The 24,850-nt window shown below is 45.7% G+C and overlaps 1 protein-coding gene and 1 long non-coding RNA gene across 6 annotated transcripts in view; one reads left to right on the top strand and one right to left on the bottom strand.

Annotated features, from left to right (window-relative positions):
* nlgn3a (neuroligin 3a) overlaps positions 1 to 21,925 on the bottom strand; it is a 143,338-nt gene extending 121,413 nt beyond the window's left edge. Inside the window, exons 1-4 of one of the 4 annotated variants that reach the window (XM_010896481.5) lie at positions 21,267 to 21,925; positions 20,074 to 20,133; positions 10,455 to 10,514; positions 2,377 to 2,526 (exon numbers count right to left, since the gene is read on the bottom strand). In XM_010896481.5, the coding sequence (XP_010894783.2) occupies positions 2,377 to 2,526; positions 10,455 to 10,514; positions 20,074 to 20,133; positions 21,267 to 21,771 (775 nt within the window). In that variant the 5' untranslated portion in view covers positions 21,772 to 21,925. The remainder of the gene's footprint in view (positions 1 to 2,376; positions 2,527 to 10,454; positions 10,515 to 20,073; positions 20,134 to 21,266) is intronic. The other 3 variants (XM_010896490.5, XM_010896499.5, XM_010896510.5) reach the window with 3 other exon arrangements.
* On the top strand, positions 2,623 to 3,600 carry LOC117594403. 2 transcript variants are annotated; one of them, XR_004575700.1, is made up of 3 exons: positions 2,623 to 2,757; positions 3,258 to 3,346; positions 3,509 to 3,600. It is a non-coding gene; the product is annotated as an uncharacterized LOC117594403 (long non-coding RNA). The 2 variants fall into 2 exon arrangements; XR_004575701.1 differs by having other exon boundaries at positions 2,623 to 2,842.
* Positions 21,926 to 24,850: the final 2,925 nt, after the last annotated feature.

Below are 24,850 nucleotides of genomic sequence, written 5' to 3'. Positions count from 1 at the left end.
GTGATCTAGTAATCTTTTTGCTCATATGGATTCACCGGTTTTTACAAACGAACCAAGGCCGGTTGTCCTATTTATATTAAGTCTCTATGATCTAGACCGTCTGTCACGGCGACATCACATCGCCTAGATATTCAGCACTACAGTATAGCTTCTACACCATCCATGTGGTCTGATGACGCCAATAACACAGAGCATACTCAACTTAATCCTGCACATTATGCAGCACTTCCGCAACATAATCCAGTCTTTACAGTGCTGTCCGGTACCTTCTGGCCTATGGCACAGTAATCCCACCTCTAAGACACAGATGTAGCCCCACATTTACACGTAATCGTACATTGGATGTATACTTGTTTGGTACATTTTTTCCCAAGCACTCCTCTTCTTGTATTTACCAGTTTCAAAATCCACAGCCAGCTTATCATTAATTGCACCGTAGGAGTTTGATTTCTACCGTACGCTTCTCAGGTTTTTATTTGGTTTATGCGAGAGTCAGTAATAACAGTTTAATATCAGATTACACAGAGAGATTGGCAGAGCGGAACAGCATGAAGGATCGGACATTATCACGCCAGATGCATCTCTACCTTTACTTGGCTGTAAAGGTTGTTAGTCTTATCACCATGGGAGCCCAGTGATGTGTGTGTGTGTGTGTGTGTTGGTGTCGGGTGTCGGTGTGTGTGTGTGTGCCCATGGGAAGAGTATAGCATTTTAGCAAACGAGATAGCCAGATAAGATAACAAACAACTCACTGATAATTGGAGTAGAGGGCTGTGCAACAAATTGTTTCATCAATTTAGAACAGTGAGACGAACGCAACGATACAACCAAATTCTTACACTCGCAGTCGTACACTGAATAGAAACAAATACTTTACTTTTAGGTTTTGTTTTAACGCCCCAAGGCAGAGTGTTCAGATCTCCATTCCAAAAAAAAAAGAGTCACAAAAGGCCAGAGAACACTCAGGGAAAGCAAGGCTGATGACCAAATCAATAGAACCCTCTCTCTTTTATCAACACAAGGCCTTCAGATGAATCTAGCAGTGCCTTTGTGATTTAGCTATGCAATCCAGCTCAATAACCACCATATTCAGAGGTGTGTGTGCATTTGTGTGTACGTGTGTGTGTCTTCACTCAATACCTAAGTCTAAACCAATCTATTTCTCCCCAGCTCTATACTCCATGACACCAGGGACTTATTTAAACACAAACAACAAGACAGAGCAAATAATTGCATGACAAAAAACACATCTATACCAATATCTATTGACCAACACACAACCGCAAATATGATTCCTGAGTTGGAATATTGGCAAAGCATTTGTAGTGTTGTGGTATTCAAAACAGAAGAGCCTGGAAGATTGTTTGATCAAAGTGAAAATAAAAAGAGACAGGTATGGACATCGCTTTGATGCTGTGTGGTGGGTGCGTATGCATTGTGCATGCCAGCCTCCACACATGCGCGCAAGATGGAGATTGAGAGAAAACTCTGCTTGTGTGTATGCTAACAAACTCCATTTTGTACTGCTGTTTGCTACGACTGCAGTGGTTACCATGGAGCTGGGTCTGTGTCTCTCAGAACACATTCAGTTGTGAGTCAGTCCACTACGAGCAGCCACTCTGCTTCCATCTAGCCCAAACTCAGTCTGCTTCTTTACATCTCTCACTTCTCTCTTCGCTTCGGTCCATCTCCATCTGCCTGGCTCTCTTTCTGCTTCTTCCTTTCTCCTCCTCAACAAGTCTCTCCGCTTTCTGACATTCTATTTACCTAATTAGAGTCTCTCTCTCTCTCTCTCACCTCTTCTTTTGCTCTTTCCTCCCTCGGTTTCTCTCAATCACTTACATCCACCTGCTCTCTAGCTCCTATTCTTATGCTCAACCTCTCAGTCCCCTTCCCTTTCTCTCTCTCTCTCCTCCTGCTATCTCTCTTTCCCATACATCCCCACCCACCCTCTCTGCCTCCCTCTCTCTCCCTCCCTCTCTCCCCCTCTCTCTCCCTCAATCATCTCTGGCATCACGCCCATCCCATCAAGTCTTTTTCCCACTCTCATTACAATAATTTCTTCATTTATTGCTCACCCTTCAACAGAAAACACACTCACATTGGCCCCAATAACTGCTCCTCTTTGTATAGGAGCAGCAAGAATGGTATAGAACAGCAGGCCCACAACATCGAACCCCTTTACATGTTAATGTACGCCCATCAGCAACATCTGCCCCTCATGAACGCCCCCCCGGATAAACAACCAAGAAAGGCCGTAAATCACCCGGGCAAAGTTTACATAAGACGTCAAACAACCTCCGCTGCGCGTGGGGGAAATGGCGGAGCGGGCAGAGCTGGAGCGTGTGAAGGGGGAAAACGGGCGGCGTCCCTTACCTAGCACTCCGACGCGGTAGTTGAGTGTGATCACGATGACGTTTCCGTAGCTGGCCAGGACACTCCCGTCGATCATATTGCCGGTCCCCTCCATGTAGGAGCCTCCAGGGATATAGACCATCACCGGTTTGGCTCCGGTATCTCGTATGTCTGGAAGAGTTGTTTACCATTAACACATACACATAGCCATCCTCCCTCTTGTCCTGAGCAGCAAAGGGGTTCAACTCAAACACAAGGTTTTAACACGACAAGAACACGGACACTTCCCAGGTACCAGCGTGGATGTGACACGTCCTAGGGGGTGGTCCCAAAACGGCACTCTATTCCCCGCCAAGTGAACAGCTTGCCAGGATCTCCGGACAGAGTTATTGAACTTTGCAGGTAATAGGATGCCATTTCGGGGATATACCGGAACTAGAAAATATGTTGGTGGGACGATGCGGTTGGATGTTCAACTGTTACCACGGTATGATCTCAGGTGAACCTAAGTACAAAGTTGTAATGCGATTTGGGCTGTGTTTTGGCCTCACAGGACGCTAGCTCCCTTCCAAATATATGTCAGCTAAAGAGGTACCTGACACTTCATGTTACCGCACGCTTCACTAATCACTGTTGACAATGATAGCCAAACCAGTGAGCTTGCAGAGGCCTGATTTGAGCGGAACATTCCGGAATGCAGTATTCTATTTGTTCATTTCACTAGACCCTGAACCATTACAGAGCTTTCTCTACCAGATTGGATGTGGTCTATGGTCTCTTGTTAAACCACTAAGCTACTGTTAGATAGATAGAGCGGAATGTGTCTACTTGGCTATGGAGCTGACCTGAAGCTACGTGTGTTATATTTTTATGGGGTATGACATGTCCCTTCCTTGTTCCAGCGATGTTGTTGAGAATGAGCCTTGGACTCACAGCTGAGTTGGCCCTACAGCAACTGAAAGATAAAACACCTCTACAATCATGGCGGAAGGTAAAGGCCCTTGTGTGTGTGTGTGTGTGTGTGTGCGTGCATGTGTGAGTGAGAGGATGGAACAGGCTGTGAATTAATGCCTGGTATTGAGTACTGAGATACAAGAAAGTCTCTCACTCTCTCATTCCCATTTTTTCCCTCTCCTTCCTCTCTCTCTCACAGTATCTCTCCCTGGGTTTCCTTCAGCCTTGAGCACCAAGAGAAAGAGTCAAAGAGAGAAAGAAAATAAGAAAGTAAAAGAGAGCAAATAAAAGAGAAAAAAAGCCAGTGGGCTGGGATTCAGAGGGGCTATATTGTATGCAGGTTGTCATGACGACGGTGAATCAAAATTTAGAATCCTAAAGGGCTAATCAGGGACAACATCCTGCTGCACGATGCCCAAATCCTCACACACACACACACACACACACGCACGCACACACGCACACTCCCCATCATATTTGCATGTGTATCGCCACAGCAGTGTACTTAGATTCATCCTGTCTACAGACGCTGTTTCCCATGATGCTCTATTGGAGACTTCAGCTTTGCTTTGATTCAGCTGAATATATTCATGACCCATCAATGCAAAAAGAAGAGTTAAGGATTAACACGTACGTATCGTTTGTGTTTATTCATGACTTTCGTTTATACAGCTGGTATCTGGGAGGCCTTGGCTAAAACATGATTTATAAAAACACACTTCTCCACATAGACACTTATCTCATACACAAAAAAGAGGAGGAGGAGGAGGAGGAGGAGTGGGGTGAAAAGAGAATGAGAGAAAGAGAGAGAGCCAGAGAAAGAGGAAGGAACATTTCCGGGCCACTCAAAGCCAAGAGAGACACTTACAAAAATGAGCACAGAAAGAAAGTTAAAGGAAGGAAGGAAATGAAGGAAGGAAGGCAGGAGGGAGGGAGGAGGGAAGAAATCAGAAAATAGATTAGTCATGTCAACGTTATCAGTCGTCTCTTTTGTTGATTCACATGTTCCCATGTCACTGAGGTAGACATATCGCCATGGAAACGTCAATGTTCCACCACACGTCAGCTGATCAATGGTTCAACTGGATGGATTATTAATAAAGGGATTACTGATCACAGATCAGGTAGGATTTACACAAGATCCAGAATAATAGTGTGTTGTGACCAATAAGGTACACTACGTTTATCATATCTACTTCTTTGTTATACAGAAACGCATACCTCAATGTTTTCTGAGGCTACTGACCACACTACCAGTAAAACAGCTTGAAAAGAAACATAAGTCATCCAGAATGTTCTGTAGGCTATACACTGTATGCTGGGGGGAAGAGAGACACATCGATTAAATAAACAGCTAACAAACACATCATATGGCATTCATGTTATAAATAGCAAATGCACTTTCTGATCTCAAAAGTGTACATTTTGTAAATGAATGATATGGGCAAAATGGGTCTATAAAGAATGAATGGTTTTCATGGAAACACAAGCACACACAATCATTCCACAGTAGAGGACATCATTTCAGAGGGCAAGGAGAGAGAGAAAAAAAATTGCTAAGAGCATAAGATCCTCCGGGGAGAGAGGGCAGAAGACAGAAGACAATCCTAAATCGTTTCCAGTTGACTCAGGCTAAACAGAGGGGTGAGGTGGGGGGTTGGGGGGGATACTACCTCGCGTAGGTCACTGTAACAGAAAGGCCAGTAGATGGTTCTGCCTTCTCACAAGGAAGGGTCTGTCCCCCCCAGAGACCCACTGTCCATCTAGTGATTGGAGTGTGGTGGTGGGGGGGGGGGGGGGGCATGGAAGGGCCTTGGGCTACCTGTCAGAGACACTTAGTAGGATGGGACTCTGTCTCCTCTGTCAATTGAAGGGCTTTATTGGCATGGCAACATTTACATTGCACTCTCTTGCCGTCTCACATTGTCTCCCTCTGCCTTCTATCACACACATCCTCTGCCAAATGCACACACACACAGACTCAGCTACAGGCATTCAGGGCCCACTCTATGTAGTGGCAGACATATCCCAGTTACCCAGAACCATCACTGTCACCCAGCCCTGTGACCAAACCCTAAACCAGCCCTGTGACCAAACCCTCACCCAGCCCTCACCTAACACTGTCATCCAGCTGTTTTAGTGGAGTGATCTGATATTAAAGTTTCTTGATGTACTGTGACATATTCCTGTACATATATCTCTACATTGTGTCAGTCTGCCATACATTTCAATACGCCTGCTGGGACTGGTACACTGACTTCCGCTGTCTTTAACTTTCAAGCAAGGCTGTACGAATCCATTATTTCCAAGTCAGGATCAGTTATTTCCCACACAATATAGAGTTTACGCTCAGTCCATGTACCCCAGCAGCCTTGCGTTATAGAGATATATAAAGTGTATCGTTGTTGAGTGGTGAGTGATCTGAACAGCCTTGCTTGAGTGTTGAAGACGGCAGAGGTCAGTGGAACAGTCCCAGCATTACAAAGAGAGTCCAGGGACGGAGGTGCAGGAGGAGAGGAGGTTAGAGGCGGGATGGAGGACAGGAAGGGAGGTCAGGGGCTAAATGTAGGATAGGAGGGGTGAGATAGGCGAGAGGAACAGAGAGATGGGGGAGGCAAGGTGAGAAAGGGGCGCGGAGACGAGAAGCTAGAAGAACGGAAATGACTACGCATAGCTTTTGTTTTGGAATACAGAATAGTTGCTCTCCCTGTGAGTGTGTGTGTGTGTGAGTTCATGAAGGTCTCTGCATGCTTATTTCCCCAGTTCTTGACATCCCACCTGAAAACCCGATGATCTGAACGGTCTTTGAGGGTGGGTGAGAAGGTTCTCTCCTCTACCCCAGAAAGCCCAGTCCGTGTGTTTGTGCATTAAAGATGATGTAGAGGCTTGCCACACAGACAGCCTTTGAAGTCCTCTGTGAAGCCGGGCCCCTGGAGGGGAGAGGGCAGCCGGAGTCAGGAGGGAGCACAGAGAGATACATAGAAGGAACATTTTGAAATAAAAGGTGTGGAGAAAGAGATGCAGAGAAAGTGACGGAACACGGCGAAATGTGAAAAGAGAAAGAGGTGCAGGGCGAGAGAAAGTAGAGGGAGAAAGAGCGAAGCCGAGAGATAGAATGAAAGCGAGAGATGAAAGAAAGCAAGACAGCGATTAAAGAGATTAAAATGGAGAGCAGCGTATGAGTCTAAAACCCAGAAACTTAAACAGCCCAGTGCATAGCAGCTCAGCTGGATCTCTGAAGGTTATACTCTACCGGCTAGGTTCTGTCATCCACTAAGACCTTGAGAAAGTGGTTGGCCCGCTCGGCTGAAAACTAGCCCTTAAGGGGGTTCAAAACCCAGGCGGGTAAGTCTCATTCATATTCGGCAGATTCTGAAACACAGGGTATCCTGTTCACACAGATGTGTAGGCACCGGTGACTCTAGGAAGAATGCCCGTCCTATCGTTTAAATGGCGGCGTCTCCATGTTATAACGCCGCCAATTAGTATATGCCATTGAAGGCTGTAAATGAAAGAAGAATACACACTGCAGCTCGCCTGCGTCCTTTGAAGAAGAGGCTCAGATGATGCCCTTGCGGATCATCCTTTACTGCGGTGATCCTTATCCTGGGAAGAGGCTAAACAGTACCGTTCCAAATATCGCCAGATAAGTGGGGCTTCAAGACGCATTATTCATCTTCCTTAACACATCAGAGAGAATGGGATAGTGTTGGGGCAGGGAGGGGAGGCTGTGGGTTGCAGGGTGTGTGTGTGTGTGGTGTGTGTGTATCTGTGTGTGTGCGTGCTCTGTGGACTCTCAGTCTGCTAGTGGCGTTGAAGAGGGGATGCAATCAGTGCAGGATGGTGTGTGTGTACGTCTATGTGTGTGTGTGTGTGTGTGTGTGTGTGTGTGTGTGTCAGGCTGCGTGGGAGAGTGGATGCAGTTGGGTTGGATGGTGGAATTAATGTTTATCCCCACACAGGTGGAGCTCAGATCTCTGGCACAGTAGACAGGCTGGGGAGATTGAGAGGGCCTGTGTGTGTGTGCGTGTGTGTGTGTGTCATGGGGGTGACAGTCTCTCTCTGTGTGTGTGTGTGTGTGTGTGTGTGTGAAGGAGGGCAGTCTGTGGACTGTGTGTGTTTCCCTATTCCCTGATTAGTGCTCGAGCTTCAGGCAATCCAAGCCAAATCAGTGACACATACATCCATTCCTCAGCCTCAGCAGTCTGAAGGGGAGAACTGCTGGACAAGACGAGCCAGGGAGAGAGCCATAGACAGGGGTAGAGAGGGTAACTAAAAAATAGAGAGACATACAGAGAGATAGAGAGAGAGACCAAGAAAGAGAGAGAGACAGAGTGAGGAAGCGACATGTTCAATCTATCTACCCCAATAGCACCACAATACATCACCTCAACCTGCCATTGCCCAGCTCAGAGATTTAACATCAGCATCAGAGCTCCCTGTCCTGCATTTACATAGCCACCGTTATCTCACATCACTGTTTTACAGTACAATAAAAGGATTGTAAAATATCCTGGGTTGTTAGCTAGGGGGTTAAATCACTGTTCTGTACAGTATCTTGGCCTTGAATCCATTTTCAGCCAGGGACTGAGAATACCTTTAGTGTAGATAGCAGGGTTATCCAGAGTTCCCCAGCCAGCTACAGTCCTGGAGAGTGACTGGCTTATAGTCTTTTGCTCCAACTAAGTAGTAACACAGCTATCAAACAATCTACCGATCAACATCTCCAGCCTTGAACACAACGGCTAGCTTTATCAGATGTGTTGTGAAACAGCTGGTAGCTCTCTAGGTGCGCTCTGAGCTATACCTAGCCTTACTGAGAGAGCCCGGCTGAGTTTGACTGACGGAAATATGGTTTCGCCGGGAGGGAAATTAACCAGGATAGGCTGACTGCAGACAGATTGATAGACTGGGAAGACAGCAGCTAGATAGACAGATATACTGCCAGTAGAGACAGACTGAAAACTGAGTGTTAGGCAGAAAGAGATGGTGGAGAGACTGAGAAAGCGAACAGACAGACACAGAAACAATGGCAGCTCATCAGACCAACAGAGAACTGGCACTACACTAGCGAAAACCCAAATGTGCAGTATTAGCTCCATTATTGGTAGTGGGAGCTTAGCTAACACTCAGATAACACTTAACTTTTACTTAGCTAACACTTAGCTAACCTTGTGTTTACCTCAGCGGGCTAACCCTATCCGCTGTTGCTATGCAAGGCCAGCTAACACCTAGCCTCTTCTTCTCTGTGTAGCTTTCGGCTGGTAGCTACACTGTATGTCTTCATATTCCCAAGGAGACGGATTCCAGCTCTGTTTAAATGCAGTGATGATGAGCAGAATTCATTGTGGACAAAGAGCCATCGTGTGAATCGTGGTTAGCTAGAAGGCCAGCACCGTCACACACAAGAATTAGCCATGCCGCCTAACCACTGCAGACATTCGGCCACTGCTCGCAGTTTGGTTCTTTATCGTTGTTGCCTAAACGGTGATGAATGGTAAATAGCATTTGTTTTGCACATTTTGAGCAAGGGAAGTCTAACACAGCAGCTCAGCTTAAAGAGACAGAGAGAGATAAACAGAGGAAGAGAGATGGAGGGTGAGAGGGATGGGGAGGGAGAGAGGAGAGATAGAGAGGGAGACTGAAAGTTAGCATGCAAGGAGAAGGGATCTGCGTTTGTCAGCGATCCTGAATGGGGCTAACACGCACTCACAAACTCACACACACAAACAAACACACACTCTTAGGCTGATCAGAGAGCAGGAAGGACTGCCACTACCCTGCTCCGAAACACAGGTGTTTCGCCAGTCAAGCCCTGAGTGGAAGCCCCGGAAGCCAAATAGCCCTCAGTCTGTCTGCGGCCCACGGCTGGGTTAAGGGCTTTTCCAAGGAATGTGGACGGATACTGAGGGGGTCTGGAGAGTCTCCCAGGGATCCATAGGCCCTAACAATCTAACACATTTGGCTTTACTCAGGGCCAGAGAGTTTCTGCTCGGTCCAAAACCCCCAGCGGCGTGTGCCTGGAGCTGTCTGGCTTGGCATCCCGCATTCGGTACAAAGGATTACATGGCTATGATGGAGTTAAGGTAAGTCGCTACATAAATGGAGGTATTTACTCCTGACAAATACAGGCTCCGTATGCCTTTGTCATGCATTGACAACGACAACTCATGGCGCGGACATGGCTAGCTGTGCCCATACACACGCGCAGGAAAAAGTACATGCTCACGGGGGGTTGTCTGTCACACACACACACACACACACACAAAGACTGGGCTTTACCCAGATAGCTAACAGTCTGTCTGCATCACCTGTTCAAGCTCTCACCACAGGAACACAAAGCAGCAACAGCAACAACAACACTGAGATTTTTGGTTTGGGGACTCAAAACGTTGTCGTTGAATCGTCTCTCACTCCTAATCTCAGTTACGATCCACCCTGAGCTGAGAATATCCACAGATAAGTATGTAAAGTGAACAATGAGATTGCTGAACAGAAACTTTAAAATGGAGAGCACATTATCTCTCTTTCTCTCACTCTTTTCTCTTTTCATCTCTGCACAACTGGTTAACAGTTTACTACCACTGTGTGTGTGTGTGTGTGTTTTTGTGTGTGTTTGAGTGTTCCTGTACCTGTAGTTCTGGTAAGCTTGTGTGTCTAACATCGCTGCTCCACTTTCACTAGCGTGTTATTATCCCAACTAATACTAGTATTTCAGACACCTTAGTACTCTACAGAAATACTGCTGTTTTCAATCTCTCTCTCTCTCTCTCTCTGCAGAACCATACTGTTTCAAATGGATGCTTCTTGTTTTAAACAGCTGCTGTCTTAACAAGATTTTCAGGAGAGTGCGATTCTCTGTGGCTACTGAAAGACAACATGAAGGAACACATTCTTGCAGAAGAATCGCCCAGTGGATAATTGCACGCGCACACACACACACGCACACAACAGAAGTTATCCAAATGTGATGCAGAACTGAAGTGTACGATGATGATGATGATGAATCGGTTGACGTTTGGTTGCATTCCCAGCTAGAGAAATACACCATCGCAAATCATAAATCATCAAACAAGATCAGGACACACTGGAGCTGACTGAAGGGAAAAAAACATGCACCGTCTTTTGGTCACCGAGGAAAATACCTTCGTCTTCGTCACCATCGTTATCCGACACATCCTCGCCCTGTTTTTTGGCGTGTGTCCCTAGTTGCGAAGCAGGGAGAGAAGCAGAAGAAATTCAAAATAGCATGTTTGTCAAGTAATAAAAGGGACTACAGTACAGTACTTAGTGCATTAAATTATTTACAGACACGAGCAGATAACGAGGTTTGTTCCAATACAAAGATCATGAAAGAAGACATTTCTTCTGGCCTAACTAAACATCTGGTGTTTTAAAGCAAAATAACATTTGCTATCATATCATACAACATTACCATCAGAAAACAATATTATTGAGGACATGAGTCAGAGTCATGGGGATTGTTAGTTCTGTTGAATCAGAATCGGGTCTTGGATCTTTGGAAACAGAGTCAAAGTCATACTCCCCTGGGATTGTTGACACTACTGAACCAGAATCAGAGTCTAGGATCTTTTGAATCACAATCAGCGTCATACATCCCTGGTATTGTTAAATCTATTGAGTCATAAACCATGGGTATTGTTGGAACCAGAATGTAGGATCCATGTGTACTTTGATGAAACCACACAACGCTTGCATTTTGATGTGGGAGCTACAAGTGTACTGTAGAGTTGGCTGTTTGTCTTGTTGACTGATGGTGTATCAGACAGCTATGAAACGGGTGGCAGGTGTCGTCAGGGAAACACTGTCACTTCCTATCCAGTTGTCTTTGTGCCTGACTGACTTTGGGTGTGTGTGTGCATGTGTGTGCGCTTGTGTCTGGCTGTGTCATGTGTTCAAACCTAAAGAAATCTGAACACGCCTTTACCAACAACCTTCCTGAAAACCATTCCCAAAATGACCTTGACAATTCGATACTAAGCTGCTTTGAGCATGCCAAAATGCGTTAGGGTAAAAAAAGTCTGTAATGAATTATATAAGTCACGTGTTTAGTCCCAAGTGCCCAACTACTCCCTATTGCCCAAGCAGCAGTTTGTAGGCTAGAGTTCTATGTAGGGAATAGTGTGCCTTCCGGGCCGTTCAGCCTTCTCTGTCTGCAGTGATGATAAGCAACATGAGGTACACACTGGCTTTGAAACGACACAAAAACTATTATTCATGTTTCCCTGACAGCCAACCAGTCACCTACAGACTCATTTATCAAATAATTTTGAAGGGAGCCGCATTTGATGGGCTTTACTTGTTACATAAAGGATAAAAAAAAAAAGACAGTTCCTCTGCGAAGAAAAACTAAAGGCATCAAAAGGAACTTCAAACAAGCTAATCGTTGTGGATATTGCTCTTATAAGACTTGCGTTTTGAACTTTTTAAAGATGAATTCAGGAGCTAACTTTGAGAGGGCGCGGATTTCTAAGTCTTGGAGCTTGCGGTCTCGCGCGCTGAGCACGCGCATCTGGCCAGCTGGCCTGCATCTCCGCTTTAGCTTTCTAGACATTAGCACAGACACTCTCACTCCCCGCAGGCCTCGCCAGCTGAATCTCTGCATCCACAATTCATTCAATGTATGGCAGAGGTGTCCGACTCTTTTGAATGTTAACTGCATTCCCCCTCCATCAGTGGAAAGGTTCACTGACAATAGATGAGGGCTCGCAGTTAAATATGGGAAAGGTCAGGCTGTGGAAGGGGACTCGGTGAGATGTTGCAGTCTCTGACAATTTAGAGCGCTTACATTCACTCTCCAATCCTCAAGTGGCCGTTTTTCGAGCCCGTCAGGTTCTCTTTCAGACAGCCCGTTCGTGTCTCCCTGCTGCTCTCCCTGCAGTCTCGTTTTCCCTCTCTATTTTGAAATGATCTCTGCCAGAATGTGTGCCTCTATGTGTGTGTGTGTGTGTGTGTGTGTGTGTGTGCGCGTGCTCGCTCGTGTGTGCCTTCTTATGTATGTGCCCCTGCGTGTGACTCAGTGTACGTGTGTATGAGTCTCTGTGTGTGTGCGCATGTGTGTGCTTAATTATGTGTGCGTGTGTGTGTGTGCGCGTTTTAGTGTAGTTAAGAATCACCTTGGGAAGGACACATTGGAGAGAATGATGGAGAATGGAGCTAAAAGGTTAAGGAGCCAGTAATCCACAACATAAAGGACAGCCAAAACTCACACTGTGCCTCAGCTGCCCCCAAAATAACACCAAATAAAAAGACTCCATCTTGTCTCTCTCTCTGCCTGAGGATGACAGGATGGAACAGGAAGGTCTACGGGTGCATCACAAAAAAGTGACTCCCTTCAAAACGGGGCTCTGGTTTAAAGTAGTTCACAGAGGAATAAAAGGCAAGTTGAGACACGGATCACAAAGTCGTCATCTTGTCTTCCTCACTAAGCGACAGACAAGATAGGGCAACGACTATGGGGAGAGTAAAGCAGCTCATCTAACGGCCAAGAAGAAGTCTCTGGTACACTCATTTGTGACCCAGCCAATGAGTTGAAGATCTGAAATGTGTATTCTCGTGGCAGACAACAAACTGTTTGATGTCAGATTTACCACTTAGTGTAGAGGATCAAGAAGGCCTCAAACCTCCTAGTTACAACACTCTGGCCATTCACACGTGTGTGTGTGTGTTGCTGTGTGTTTGTGTGTGTATTGCTCTCTGTGTGTGTGTATTACTGTGTTTGCATGTGTGTGTGTTTTGCTGTGTGTGTGTGTGTGTGTTGATGTGTGCATGTTTGTGTGTGTTGGAGTGTTTGTTAGTGTGTGTGTTTGTGTGTGTGTGCCAGAGGAGAGCAGTGGCAGGCTCAGCAGCAGGGGTTCTCTGAATGGTTGCTTCCTGGCTAAGCCGTGTCTTGCATTTCAAGTCGGACTGAATGAGGCTGGCACTGGCCAAGGTGCTGACCGTGACACATCGCATGCGTCTCAAACCACACCATATTCCCTACACGGCACCCTACTTTTGACCAGGGTCCTGGTCCAAGGTCAAAAGCAACACACTACGCAGGGAATCCGCTTGTGACGCGGCCACTGGAGCTCCAGGTCCCCCCGACCTCCTCGGAGCCGGCGAGGAGGCACATCCGCTCCCCCTCTCTGTAGGCTAATCACACCGAGGCGCTATCTTTTTCCTCTGCCTATTCTTCTCCCCAAAACCCGTTCTGCCACGACTGCCGGGCACGGGGCTCTCCTCCCCTCGGGTGAAACGGATGTCCCGTCTCCTCTCGCCTCCTCGTTCCATCACCCCCCCCCCCCCCCCCCCCCCCCCCCCCCATTTTCAGAATTTGCCTCTCCCCCTCGCCGTCCCTCCTTCCCTTCCACCCAACTGTTTCTCTCCGGGGCAGACTGGGTAGAGCGTGAGTGGGCCAGCCAAAAGGATTTCCATACTGAGTTACTGTCGGCTCGGCCTTAGACACAGTCTAACGGGGATTGGGCCTCGGTTGCAGTTTTCATAGCTCTCTGGCAAACGCAGGTCAGCAGTCAGGAAAAAAAATAAACAGCCATTTTGTCATTTTTCACATGCAGTGGCCCGCTCTCTCCCTCTCCTCCTCTCCCTTCTCTCTGTGTTTCCCTCTCACAGCTCTAGCTGGAATAACACGGTGACAGGTTTGGCTGATGATTTGGCCTTTCACGGCATTACTGGCACTGAGCTCCAAAATGGCAACACTAGATCATGGCAGAGATGTGAGCTACTGCCCCGGCATTATAGTCGAGCCGGACCCAAAAATCAAGGACCTGACTAAATATTTCCCCGTCCATTTAAACGGTCGAATGTTTCAAGGTTAAACGGCAAAGAGTGGAGAAACTGTCCCGTACCTGCCTTTACACAGACTCCATCAGGGGTTCACGCCAGTCCACAGCAGATCCATTTAAAAGCTCACCTGGAGTGTAAACACCTTGCGGCCTTCCTTATTATACCTGGAAACTCAAACAATCACTGCCATGACGTCATGAGACAGAGTTTTAATTGGTCCCGGTTAAAGTTCAGTTATCAAAAGAGCTGCAGGTGAGTTTTATGTCAGTGGGCCCTTATTAGGGTCTTCCTGAACTCACAAACCCATGTCAACCTGTCTGTCTAACTGCAGCCAATCTAACAAGGGCAGAGTGCCTGACGGTTCAGATGGAGGGTATCTCTGCACTTCATTAAACCTCTTCACATTTCAGTTACTCCCACAGAGGGGTAGAGGGGAAACGAGTGAGATACATACGGAAGGATATAAGCAAGTAGAGCTATTTTGGGTTGCTCTACTGTGAGGCTGTATGTCTCTACTGTGCTGTGCGTTGCCACTGAGCATAAAGACACGCGCACACACACGCACGCACTCAAACACACACATGGACAGACACGCGCACACACACACGCACGCACTCAAACACACACATGGACAGACACGCGACACACACACACGCACGCACTCAAACACACACATGGACAGACACGCGACACACACACCTAAACATCACATGAAACAAATACAAAAAACAAACACGCACCCTAGATAGCCCCGATGCAAATGCGCATGCACACACAAACACACACACACACACACACACACACACACACACACACAGTAGCCCAAATGCTGACGGTGCATGTTGAGCCTCCTCCGCACGACCTCAGCCCATACTCGGCCATTACAGTGAAGCCAGCGGTGGAATAACTTTAAAAATAAAGGTCATCCGCTATGTGGGCTCGCTGCTCAATGACGCCCTGCTCACCACGAGCAGTACCACTCGATATTGTAATAGGAGGCGTGAGCAAGGCCTTCTGTTCAGACAATTCTGCGTAGCCTCGGTCCATATACATTTGAATACGCTCGGCGCGGCCCATACGTCTGACTTGTCTCGCTCGTCCGAAGAATGAATTCATCTCACAAGTGTACGGAACTTCAAAGAGATCCAAGTATAAAAGGAGCCATAGAAACGTGGCCACTGTAAAAGGTAAAACACGTACATCTGCCGTGGCAATGGCGAAGCCGCTGAAGGACTGTTCACGTGGCCACACTTAATCGCCGAAAACCCCAAAGTGGTGCTTCACTTCCACTTTTATATAAATACGTGACACATTTTCTCCCTCGAACATGTGACCGACAGTGATGTGCCCGCCCCCTCTGTGTAAGCAGCCTGTTGATTGACGGGTGTGGTCGTCAGGGGAGAAGATGACAGTTCTGTTGCGAGGTGCGAAACTGGACGTTGCCTGGGGCTGTCTGACCACTGACTGGTTAGAAGCAGAGACACTTTGATCTCACGTCAGGATATTGTGCTGTTCTCTACTTTCCGAGGCCTTTCATCTTTCACTCTCTTTCGTACTCAATGGGTCTAAAGCCTTCTCCCTCTCCATGCCTCTCTCTGTCTCTGTCTGACATATTCTACCCCTTTTTTTGTCTCCCAATCTATCTACCTGTATGTATATATATCCACCTGTCTCAGTTTCTGAAGTCTTCTCATTCTCCCCATCTACCTGTCTCTGTCCTTTCTCTATTTATATCTATCTATACTTTTCCTGTATATTCTGGGTTATAAAACAGAAAGACAAAGACAGACCATACTCCCAGGAGATGAGGTTTGCTCTATCTATTATAGGTAGGCACACTACACAGTCTCTGAATAATATACCTAGGATGGCAGCAGGACTTTCAACCGCTATATCTATTCTTACAAACAGCTTCAATGGCGCCTGAAGATTCGGAACAAACACACAATTATATAATGTTTCGTATGCAGTAATGGGAAGCCTGTGTCAGGGTTGAATGGTTTCATCATTCTTTAGCATTCTTAACAGTGGGTCTCAAAAGTATTCCACCCCTTATACTTTTCCACATTTTATTGTGTTAAAACGTGATAATGTCAAAGTGATAAATAGAATCTAATACAATCAGTACTAAATTGCTATTCAATTACTTAATTACCTTTCATCAATATGTGGTACCTTTGGCAGCAATTGGAGCTATGAGTCTATCTGGATAAGCCTCTACCAGCGTTGCACATTTGTACAGAGCAATTTATGCCCATTCCTCTTTGCAAAATTGCATAAGTGCCGTCAAGTTGATAAGGGGACCTTCGGTTTACAAAAATCTTCAACTTTTTCCGCATATTCTCAATTGGATTTTGGTCCATAAGGACCTTCATAGACTTATCCTGAAGCCACTCCAGCATTGTATTGGGTATGTGCTTCAGAACAGATTTTGTACAAGAACCTCTCTGTATTTTGCTCCATTCATCTTTTCCTCAATCCACACCAGTCTTCAAGTTACTGCTGCTGAGAAGCATCCCCATAGCATGATTGTGCCATGGTAAGGATGGTGTTCTCAGGATGATGTCCTGTGTTAGGCCTGCACCAAACATAACGCATAGCTATGAGGCCAAAATAAGACCACAGAACCTTCTTCCACTTGGTCTCAGTCTCCCACATACCTTCTTGGCAAACTCTCGCCAAGATTTCACATAAGTTGCTTTATTTTTGCCACTTTCTCATTTAGGCCTCTTAGGTGAAGAACCCAGCTATTGTTGCAGTACGGACAGTGTCTCCAAGTTCAGTTGCGGAAAACTATAACTCCTGTAACGTTGCTAAAGGCCTCTTGGTGGCCTCTGTGATAAGTGCTCTTCCTGCCCAGATACTTAGCAGATTTGCAGATTTTATTTTTCACTATACTTTATGTTGACCAGTGGCAAAAACTTTGGATTAAATCCATTCTGATTTCATGTGATAACACATTAAAATGTAGAAAAGTCCAAGCAGGGGGATACTTTTGAGAGCTCCTGTACATCTTCACAAGCCATTGGACTACGACCAGCAGGGACAACTTGAATGAACTTGAGCATAGATTCTCGAAGTGTTAGGAACTCTATCGGGGAGAGCGACTTCATTCTTCCACAGGAAATTCCACCATTCAGTGTTATGTTGATGGTGGTGAAAAACGCTGTCTCAGGCGCCGCTCCGGAGTCTCCCATAATTGTCCAATTGAGTTGAAATCTGGTGACTGGGACGGCTGTGGAATATTGTGAAACATCAGCAACTTGAGCAGTCTTCTTCACTGAGGCTTCTGTCAAATGTGCCTGTGCAGTTACTCCTGGATTTCACTGCAATATCTCCTTCTAGCCATGGTAACCAAATAATAGGCAACTAGACGAGCCCATCATTTTGTATTACCCATAGAATAATGGACCGTTAACTCTACACCTGTTTGGAAGCACCTGCTTTCAGTCTGCTTTGTATCCTTCATTTATTCACCGGTTTCCTTTACTTTGGCTCATACCTGTAGATTGCCTCATAAACCAATATGAGTGTTTTCAGTTTAATCATAGTTCTACTTTTTCCCTCAAACTCAATCATTGTTGAGAGACGGTAAAAAATGTCCCTGAACTTATATGGAGGCATGCTGACCAATACGACAAAATGAGGCAGGTGCTTTGTGACCGCCTCCAATCACCACCGCTCATTGTTGCTTGGCAACACTCATACAACCACTGCATCGTGAGCCAAATGCCACACTTCTTCCACAGAATTAATAACAGCCAATCTCTCGAGGACACATGTTCAAAGTGAGATAGGAGCTTCACAATAGTATAGTTCTTATAATTAAAGGGTTGGGAGATACCAACAGATCCCCAATGGGAGTATGACTCTGTTTCCTCATATAGGTCCATGCTAACTATTAGAACTTTAGTGGAGTTCAAGACTTCATACAAAATTGACACATTTATTACTGATTACTAAACAATAACTAACAGGAGTAACAGAAAGACACAATCAACACGTTCTGTAGTATTGCACAAATGTTCTGCATGCATCTCGAGGTCATTCTACAAAGAATTTTGTTGAAAAAGGATTAAAACTGCTTTGATGGTGAGTATCCTAAACACTCACTGTTTATGGAGAAATAATTACTAAGGCAGGGATTAATTCAAAAGCCCCATAGCCATGTTTTTACGCAGCGCCTTTATTTACAATATTCATCCCAAGCCCACATGTTTTTAATACTAAAAAGTAAATGCATAACTATTTGTGTGGGTGTGGGGGGGGGGGTCACCTCGGTTGTAGCTGTGGGTTTTTAGACAGTACCCGATACCAGTCGGTGAAGTCCTTGGACTACTGGTGAATAAAAGCTACTGCGTAAATACTGCAATGTGGGTTTGATTGAATTGAGCCTTAATCCTCCTTATTTGATTAACATAATTGCAGAATTACAACAAAGTTTCCGTCATGAAAAGCTTCCAACATACTAAGGCAGAGAAAAAAAGAATAAACGCCATATTTCTGTCCACCCCTTCAGCATGATAATATGTCAAAAAACCAACATCACAAACATATGATAAACCATTTCCTCATTACCAAACATGAGGAAGATAATTGAAAATGTTTCCAAGTGGAGTTTGAATATTAAAGTGATATTTTTGTGTGTGTATTCTACTACTGGGACTAATTCAGAAGCAAAAGTGCCTTGGGGCCTCAGTCTGTCTGAGACTAAATTGGTTTACCAAACTGAGTGGGGGTGTGTGTGTTTGTGTGTGTGTGTCTGCGATCATGGGGTATGGCCAATAACATTTCTGAGATTTCTGACGGCTTAAACTTACATAAGGGTTACAGTTAGTCATGCTTATTTTCAGGCTGCTAGATACTCATAATACAGACAACTTATGTTTTTCTGGGAATTAACTGGCTTTTGGCAAATATCTTAATCTTGTATGGCCTTTTTTGTGCGATTCAAACCAACACAAACAGCCGTTTATTGCCCTTGTTTGTATCCATTTGCTGTAATGAAAGTAATATCAAACTTTGTAATACAAAGCTGTTATGAATTCTTAGAGCTCTAATGATACTGATTCAATCTAGTTTAACACGACGATACATCTTTCTCTCTGCAGAACATTTGCTTGCTCAGAGTTAGGACTTTCAGACAGAACTTGTTCTCATCTGCTTCTACTAAGCTAGCGCACTATTGACTGTATAGAATGCCATTTGGGTCACACTGGTCGACTGTTATTCAAATGTAATCAACAGCAGGCCCTCCAATGCTTTCTCTTCTTGTGTCCTTTTGAAAAATTCTTCCAATAACCCAGAATTGAAGTGTCAGAAAATGCACACAGAAACATGACTAAGGTTCCTCTCATACCAAAGTTGATTTAGACTTTAAAGGGTAAATCTGGGGTTTGAAAAACGACATCATTGATCCAAGGCAGGGATGTGACAATAACACATTACCCCTTTGACTACCCATGTTTCTTATTATATTTCTTTAAATTTGCAGTTTTGCCGCTGATTGAATCAGTGTTGTTATTTCTTTTCAGAAGAATTGATCTGTTTGCTGTTGTGATTTAGCCTGAAAGCCTTCAATTCCTAATGGATGTACCAATGCCATCCACATAGCACTGTTTGAATGGGTTTTGATTAACAATTATGTCGTTAAGTGTGTAAAAGAAAATACGGCGCTTCCATTTAAAAATCCACATCTATCAATGAAAAGTAAGTGCAAAAAGCATGACATCTTCAGGGACTTCATTTTGCAGGGGAAATAAGGCCAACACTCCCTTTATCTCTTTAACACACAAACACACATGCACACGCCCAGGTTAACAAGAATCATAGGTTTCCAATTAGCAGTTAGATTTGAGGGTTGATAGGTGATGATATCTCGCTGGATTTAGAGAGGAAGCCCTCCTCCCTCTCTCTGTTTGTATCACTCGATCCCACCGTGTTGCCTTTCTTACATACCTCCTTTTCTACACATTTTCTTGTTGGGTTTCCTGGCACATTCCTTGGATATTCTTTTGACTGTAAAATGAATAAAAAAAAACTACAAAATAACAGAAGGCTCCGGAAAAGACCTGGAAGGTGACATGCAACAATTCCAGACTGAGCCAGTCCCCCACCCCTCCCCCCACCCCTCCCCCCATCCCTCCCTCCCTCATCAACAACAAGAACAACAGATAAGCTGTCAAGAGAGTAACTGGGGGTGTTTCTGCAGAAATATTCCAAAATGGTGGAATGAATTTGCTGCACGTTGGAACACGAGAAGCCCATATTCACATGCACTTCTATATAAGACCCCTTACCACCACAGAGAAGGTTCTGGAGCTGACAGGCTGTTCCCCAATGCAATGCCTGTTCCAGCACATCGCCAACAGTAACCAATTACCATTAAACCAAATGCACGTGGTGACTTTTTTTGTTTTTTAATGGGACCACTAACCATTTCAAGCATTTCTGTGGGTCTTAATTAGATAGATCTAAATGTAGCTCTTCAGTCAACAGATCACTTTTAGTTTGTCTGTAGCAACCTACGTTTTGCTGCCGGGGGTTTTGGTTGCGTGCGCTGACAAACTCTAGGGTTTTCCAGATAAGAATAGAAAAGTAAGGGGTCTTACATGGTATAGTCTGATGCCACAGGCCTCAAGTGTACCAGAATATTTCACCAACCAACCCTACAGGAGATCATTTCTCTTAGGCGGCAGTCTTATAGCTAATCACTTGTAATCATGTTATCCCCAGAACAATCATGACAGTGAGGGAAGGTAGTGCGCCAAGGTACTGCACTAGGTCCAATCTGTTTCGACATCTGATTCGCTTTTTTCAGCCATTTTGTGTAATATTTTGTCTTTTTTTTTTTGGGGGGGGGGGGGGGGTACTTTGGAATCAACACAAAGAGGAACCTCAAACGGTGGCATGGGAGGGGAGAGTTGATGAAAGTAGAAGACTGCCATGGAGGATCAAGTCAGAATGAGAGGCTGGGAGATGGTGGAGGGGGACACAGACACGTCATGCACAGAGCGGACAACAAGGCATGCTCCGCGCTACACACTACAGTAGTGACAGACCGTCTCAGAGAGAGAGAGAGAGAGAGAGAGAGAGAGAGAGACAGAAGGACATGGCTGGGTGTTGTTCTGGCTTTACCCGTCCTCACTCACCATCCTCGGTCGGGACATAGATGTTTAGATACAGACAGTCCTCGTTCTGATCCTGTATGTACGAGGCCACCATATCCAGGTTGAAGGTGAACCACACGGGCATCATGATCTCCGGCACTGCGTTGTGAATGTTCTGGGGGCACACAGGGGCAAAGTGGGTGGCGTTCTTTATCCCGGACCAGGACGAGGGCGGCTCGGGGGGCAAGAATCGTTTTTCTCCTACGGGGGAGGCGGCATACGGGACACCCAGGTACTGGTCCACCGGTCCCAGGATCTCACTGGGCAGGGGAACCCGGACTCCTCGGAGTTTTCCGTACTGCGTGTTCACAGTGGGGTGGTAGGCCTGGCCTGGGACGGACGGCAGGCAGCACGCTAAGGTTAATATCCAGAAGGACGCAGCGAGGCCGGTGACGGCGCGGCCTAGGCGGGCATCGTGCCAGTCACCGTGGTGCTGCCGCTGCCACTGTGCGGAAAGGAGATCGGTTCTCCTCGGCGAAAACCACATGGTCCGACTGAGCGAGTCACGGCGATGGCCGCCGGCGACCAAAACATACACGCCGGGATTCCCGCGCCCCCCCCGATACTTCAACTTCCCCTCTCTCAGCCCAGGAGTCCAGCACGCTCACATCCAATCATCAGCCTGAGCTGAGCAGATGGGGGGGGGGTGGGGTGGGGGGTGGGGGGGGGGGCAGACGGCCACAAAAATAAAATAGGATGGGGCAGTAGATCCTTTCGTTTTCCGGGGGTCCTTCATTCACTGTCCTCCGCTCCTCTCGTCAGATCTTCCATCACGTGGCTGCCAAGGAGAGAGGGAGAGAAAACACATGAAAATGAATGACAATCTAACGGCAGCCAGCCAGACAACCACTGGCTGTTGTTCCTTTCATTCACTCGTTTTTGATGGACTGGTGGAGTGGGGTCTTTTCCTGTCGTAAACCAGAAGACATCAACAGGACAGTGCACTTATCCATACCATCAATCTGCGCACTGAAGGGCTGGCTGAGTGGCGCGGCTCAAGCGTTGTTCGCAGGCCTTTTTTCCGCCAATATAAAACCCTGCCGCTGATAGATTCGAACGGCACTGATTGCACTACTACAGCCACCTGTGTCTCCCGCTGTATCACCCAGCACATCCCTGTAAGCACATCCCTGTAAGCACATCCCTGTAAGCACATCCCTGTAAGCACATCCATGTAAGCATATCCCTGTAAGCACATCCCTGTAAACACATCCCTGTAAGCACATCCCTGTAAGCACATCGCAAGTTGGAACAGTTTAAGAAGACAAAGAAATACCCACAGAGCCGTACAATATATAAACTAAGGACAGGAACGAAGAACTCCCTGTTGCATAACATATGAATGTGTGTGTGCGTGCCTACCTAGGCTGTGTATTGTTTCCTACCTAGGTTTTTCTACCTTCAACTTAGTTCGAATATCTACTCAGATACTCCTCCCTTCTGATAGAAAATGTCACAATTGTAGAAAGAGAGGTGGGGAGGTGGAGTAGGGAATTGGCTGGAAGTCTCCCTCACTCTCCTCAGTGACAGCAGCAACACTGTAAATGCTAATGAGCTGTCCTCCTGGTTCCTCCTGGTTCTCCCCAGCGGTGCCAGCCCCTGACACCGCCGTCCCGGCCTGATCAATTTTCAATTTCTGAGGCTACGGCCCACCTCGCCCCCTTTCGCAACACCCCCACGCCACACCCCCGACACTCCATCCCAGATCAGCCCCACGCGGCGCTGGCATGCGCCGGGCAGGAGGAGCAACTTCAATAACAGCAGAGAGGAGAAGAGGCCAGGAGTTTAGAGAGGGATATTGCATTTCCAAAATGACTGTGTGAATGATTGATAATGTAACGGCCGGCGTTTGGGGCCCACTAACCACTCAGGGAGAAGCAATCGGGATGTTCCTTGAGGAGCCGTTATCACTCCGAGGACACACACTCGCATGCACACACTCGCAAAACATGCTCACGACACACGCACACACACGCACACATGTATTGAAAAAACACACAGACTTGCAAACACACATGTACGTAAACACAGGCAAGCACACACACATACACACACACAGACACACACATATACACACAAACATACATACAACACTGGATCAGTATGAAGACTGATGGGGTGGTATTTCACTTCTTACTACATGTCATAATGGACTGTTATGGAGACACACAGTAGTACAAGTCACTAATACACAGCACATGCAGTAGCAGGTTAGACAGATCACACCAACTACAATGCCGCAGCACATACAGACAATTCACATACACACAAAGGGTAGCAGACACAAAACACACATAATGGTGGGACCCTGGGACCCACATATTAATCAAAGGTAATAGTTTGGCAAGAATAAAATAGACAAGGCAACTGCATGAAATGGGAGACAAAAAGCAAGCTACTTACAATAAGTGTTCCCTTTTCTAGGATAAAACACAACTGATGTTTAATTATATGATAATGTAACTTAATCACAAAACAAAATGGTCAATGAAAGTCAACAAATTCTCTAAATCGCACCGACTTTATTAGAAATCTGATATATTGATTGGTTAATTCTATAATGTTGACTACAGGTGGGTGCTTATTTGGTGCAAAACATTTCCCCATTGTGTTTACTTATACAACACACGTCATCGACTATGAATAATAATGTCTCAGGTCTCATGTCTCAGGAACAAACTATGGGTAAAATTGTGGGGAGTTTTAAAGGGCCAGTTTTAAATTGTCCCTTGAATGTAAATGAAGAAATTGAGAATTCTGCCTATACTGCCGTTGCCCTTTATAACTGCTATTTATGTGCACATATGTTGTCAGGACATGCACAGTGAAGAAAGAAGGTTTTCAGGCACAAGCTAGAACACACAACAAAACAGTTTTTACTCTTTCTATTCTTTCATGGACAAGCTAAAACTCAAATAATGATATTCTCAGCTATACACATATCCTATGGTTACCTAAACACGTCAAAATTATCAGAAAAAAAATGGGGATTGATAGACATAAGCACTAGATCTGGGCAGCAAGTTTACTAATTGGTGTCAAGAGCTGTTTCCAAGTGTCCCTTTACTTCAAATCTGTATATTACATCATTCCACTGTTTGATGTACATCTGTAATGTTTTAAATGCTATTTGTTTAGTATAGTAACTCATTTTTACAATAAAAACACAACATTCTCATCCCAGTAACTTTCCATGCGACCTTTGACCTGTTGCGCAACGAGGATCCATTGAGAGGCTCTCCCCAGCCTGGGAAATCAGCCTGCCACTGAAGGGACAATCTATTGGCTACTAGACTGTCAATCCAACCTAACGCTATGCTAAGCTACACTAACGTAGCATTAGCTAAAAGGAAAACGCAACGATCCACGCACAGTAGCGCATACTGACCACCCAGACAATCGATATGTTTTATCAGTCATACATGATCGGATAACATTGCCAATAGGCTGGTTAAGGTTCTAAGAACCTAATAATTCATTTGGTACCGAACTGGAAACTTTATCACAAGCACAGACCAAACCAGAGCTTAGCTTGTGATGAGAAAAGTGTTCAACTTTCAAATAAA

Source organism: Esox lucius, chromosome 4, assembly GCF_011004845.1.
Source record: "Esox lucius isolate fEsoLuc1 chromosome 4, fEsoLuc1.pri, whole genome shotgun sequence".
Taxonomy (NCBI): domain Eukaryota; kingdom Metazoa; phylum Chordata; class Actinopteri; order Esociformes; family Esocidae; genus Esox; species Esox lucius.
The sequence above is the reverse complement of the archived record's forward strand: the minus strand, read 5'-3'. Positions and strand labels throughout refer to the sequence as shown.